The sequence below is a fragment of the Amblyomma mixtum genome, chromosome 3 (genome assembly GCF_055824585.1).
Source record: "Amblyomma mixtum isolate Tamu chromosome 3, ASM5582458v1, whole genome shotgun sequence".
Lineage (NCBI taxonomy): Eukaryota > Metazoa > Arthropoda > Arachnida > Ixodida > Ixodidae > Amblyomma > Amblyomma mixtum.
The window spans coordinates 409357167-409361060 of record NC_143014.1 but is presented as its reverse complement, the minus strand read 5'-3'; the positions used below and the strand labels follow the sequence as shown (position 1 = coordinate 409361060).

At 55.8% G+C, this 3894-nt stretch overlaps 1 protein-coding gene across 1 annotated transcript; it reads left to right on the top strand.

Moving 5' to 3' along the window:
- The first annotated feature begins 927 nt into the window (after positions 1-927).
- On the top strand, positions 928-2736 carry LOC149357582 (uncharacterized). The gene has a single exon (XM_089577945.1). The coding sequence runs from the start codon at positions 928-930 to the stop codon at positions 2734-2736; it is 1809 nt and encodes a 602-aa protein (XP_089434071.1).
- The last annotated feature ends 1158 nt before the right edge of the window (positions 2737-3894 follow it).

Here is a 3894-nt window from a genome sequence, read left to right as displayed (position 1 = left end):
GCGGGTGTACTTCCGGGCGACGCGTAAAATTTTCTGTGTATGCAGGACCAAGCAAGCGACACGGGCGAAACACTTCACGCGACGGTGCTGCTCTAGCAGCGTCCTACGAGGTCCACAAACAGTGCTAATTATTTACTGTCCAAAGTTCCTGCTATGCAGCGCGCGGGGCTGGAGGGAAGCGGCGGAGTGCTTGCCCTTTGCAAAAAAATACATATGAAAACAAAATGCATATCAAGGCAAAAAGAAATGAGCGCGCGCTGACACGCCGATTAACGGGGAGGACTCTGCGTAGACCTTCGTCAGTGCTGCTGTTTCCAAAGCCATTAAGGCGATCTAGTCGAGCCGACCACCCACTGAAAACTCGTCGCAGTGAAATTATTCACTCCATTCTCCCAGTCGCCTGTCCCGGCGGCCGCCGCCGCACTAGCTCAACGCCGAGTTACCATGGAAAAAGGACATTTTCCTTCCTCCATGATGCGCCGCGAGCTGTGGGGGCGAGATCTAGTGCGGAAAACCGCATGGCGCTCGCGAGCTGTGGCCGCCGTGCTTTCCAAAAGTCGGTGCTAGTTGTTCGCAGCCGAAAGGCGTCGTCGCGCGCGCGGAGGCGCAGAAAAAATGAGCGGCAGCACACCGAGAGGGCGCTGCGGTCGCCGACGGGAGGGGACGTGCTTCTCATCGGCCCCTGCAATTATGCCAATTAACGCAGTGTTAATTTACAGTTACCGCGATATATTTGGTATCAAAGTGTGCGCGAAGGGGCGGGGCATCGATCGGTACCAGTTTTGACCAAGCGGTACGTGATTCTCCCGATTTACGAGGACTTTTCTCTGGTGCGGTGCTAGGCCTAGCGTCGGCCTACCACAAGTACGGCCACCGGTGGCGACGGGCCCGGCCGCTAGGCCTAACCCGACGACGAGTACGACCAAGATGGCGTCCGACATGGAAGTGGCCACGTCGATGGGAGACAACATAACGCCAGCGCCGAGCATCGGCAGTCTCGGCGGGCGTACGTCCATTGAAGTTCCCGGAGAGGACATTACACCGGAAGAAGCCGAAGGCTGGTCGGCCTCCGGCAAGCGCATCAAGCAGATCATGGCCGGCAAGGAAAGCGGTGAGTCCGCCGCCACTACTCGCCAGTCTAGACCCAAGACTAGGGCCAGTTTTGATAAGAGAGTTGCAGCCTCGGTAACGAAAGCGGCGATGATGCCGATAGACATGCCGAAGGAAGACACCAAGATAGTCATGAGACCACGGGGAGGTCTCAACGTAGCGAGAACAGAGGTTTCAATAATTATGTCGGCCGTAATGACGGCGGTTCGAATAACGAAGGAAGAAGCCAAAGCAGACACCATCTGCACGAACGCGCAGCCAAACATCATCGTGGTCAGCACCCCGGACGAGAGGCGTGCCACGCTGTACTCTAAGGTCAAAACCCTAAACGTAGGAGACAAGGCATACGAAGTCAGCGCTTACCGTACGGCGCCGGACAGCACGGTCAAGGGAGTCATCCGAGGCATAGCCGTACACGACACCCCGGAAGAGATAACCGAAAACATCGTGAACCCATGCAACCCCCTAGCGGTGGAGGCGCACAGAATCGGCAATACAACCACAGTGATAGTACTCTTCGCTGGACAAAAAGTACCGAACTACGTCAAGTATGGCTCGATATTAGTCAGGTGCGGGCTTTACCGCAAGCACTTTGACGTGTGCAGGCAATGCGGCAGGATCAGCCATAGAAGAGACGTATGCCCGAATCCCAATGCCAAAGTATGCTTCGGCTGCGGAATCGTGAACCCCAGCGAGGATCACAAACGCGAATGCAAGCCCAAGTGCAAGCTCTGCGGGGGACAGCATCCAACGGGCGAGAGGGAATGCAAAAACAAGTACAAGATGCCGTATGTGGTCAAAAAACGGCAATGGGAACGCAAGATCGAAGCCATGCAGCAACAACTGGGTCCGAAAAGCTTTCCGCCGCTGCGAGCGCCGTCTGCTGAGAGACCCCGCGGGGATTCGAGGCAGCGCGACAGCAGCCGCAAGAGGGACAACAGCAAGGGAGGCAGGAGCGCCAGCCGCCACAGACCGTCGCAGTCGGGGGAAAGAGTCACCTGGGCCGAAGCAGTCAAGGCTAACATGACAGAGAAAAGACAACCACCGGCGCAAAACGCCACGAAGAAGTTCCAAGAAGAGAATGGAATGGTAATAAAAGCCCTAAGAGACGAGAACGAGAAGCTAAAGCAGAGAATCGCCGAGCAGGAAGCAACCATCAAGGAAATCAACGCGAAGCTAACGACACTAATTGCGATGCAGCAAAAGCAGCAGCTGCTGCCGAAGCCCGCACAAGAGAGGGAACAAGAAGAGATAACCGAGGACGAACTAGAGGTCGAGGTGGACCCGAGAGCCACGAAAACGGCGGGACCGGCTCCCAAGAGGAGAGCCATAGAGGTCGCCAAGGAACGAAAGACAATGGAGAGAATCGAAAAACAGGACGTCAGACTCGACCGTCTGGAGGCGACCAGCAAGGAAACCAACGAACGACTTACTGCGCTCGCGCAAACGGTTCAGCAGATGACAACGAATATACAGAGCACGATCCAGAACATGATGGCGCAAATGCAAGCACAGCTGCAGACGCAGATACAGGCACAAATACAATGTATGGAAGCACAGATCACCGCCAAACTGCAGCAATCATGGACGGGACAGCAAGTACAGCAGCATCCACACCCCCAGTGAGAGACCTCTTGGTCTGGCACTGGAACTGCAACGGCTTTACCGGCAAGAGAGCAGTGCTGCAGCAACACTTGCAGCAACTAACGAGGAAACCAGACGTCATAATGATTCAAGAAACACACAGAGAAGAGACGCCGAAACTACCGGGCTACCGGTCGCACGACAGCCCGCCGAGCAAAAGGGACACGTCCAAGGGCAAGGGCAGAGGGGTCTGCACCTTCCTTAGGAGAGGGATCACCTTCGTGGAACACGAAATGATCGGCAGAAGCGCCATCGAACACTGCACGGTGGAAGTAATCACGGGAAAGAAGAGGAGGGAGAGCACTTTCCTGGTGAACGTCTACAGCAACCCGTCCCACGGACAACAGAAATTCAAGGCACTGTTCCACAAGGCAGCTTCAGTCGCGGGAAGCAATACGCTCGTAGTGTGCGGAGACTTTAACGCACCGAGCCAAGACTGGGGCTACCACAGAACGACGGTCAAGGGGAGAGAGCTGATACAAGACGCCACCGACGTCGGACTGAACCTAATCACGGATCCGGCCTTTCCCACCAGGATCGGCACATCTGTTCCGAGAGACACAACTGCGGACCTTACCTTCATCAAAACTGAAGGAGGATCAAGAGAAGCGAAACGGACAAACACGGGCCAAGAGCTGGGCAGCGATCACTACATCGTAGAGGTCGTCATACTGCTCGAAGGCCAAGGCAACACCGGCATAAGAAAGCATCGCATTACGGACTGGGACGCCTTTCGAAAGGCGCTACCCGCGGTGCAAGAGGACTTTACGGACATCGAGCAATGGGCGGCCAACGTCGTTGAGACGACGGAAGGAGCCACCAAAGAGCTAGAGACGGACGAACGGATAGACAAGATGGACAGTCGGCTGGCCCACCTGATAGAAGCCAAGCAGTCCATAAAGGCGAGGTGGCAGAAGCGACGAACCAACCGAAGTCTAAGGAAGAAGATCGCCGAGCTCAACAGGCAGATCGAGGTCCACTGCAGGGTGCTATGCACCCAACAGTGGAACGAGGCCTGTAACGAAGCCGACGGACAGATGCACAAGGGCAAGACGTGGAACATGCTGCGGCACCTCCTCGACGAAACCAAGACCAAGGGCCAGCAACACAACAACCTGGCCAGGATCCTACACAAGGCAA

Excerpts from the sequence above, each read along its gene's own strand:
- LOC149357582 (XM_089577945.1), top strand. The coding sequence starts at position 928 with ATGGCGTCCGACATGGAAGTGGCCACGTCGATGGGAGACAACATAACG.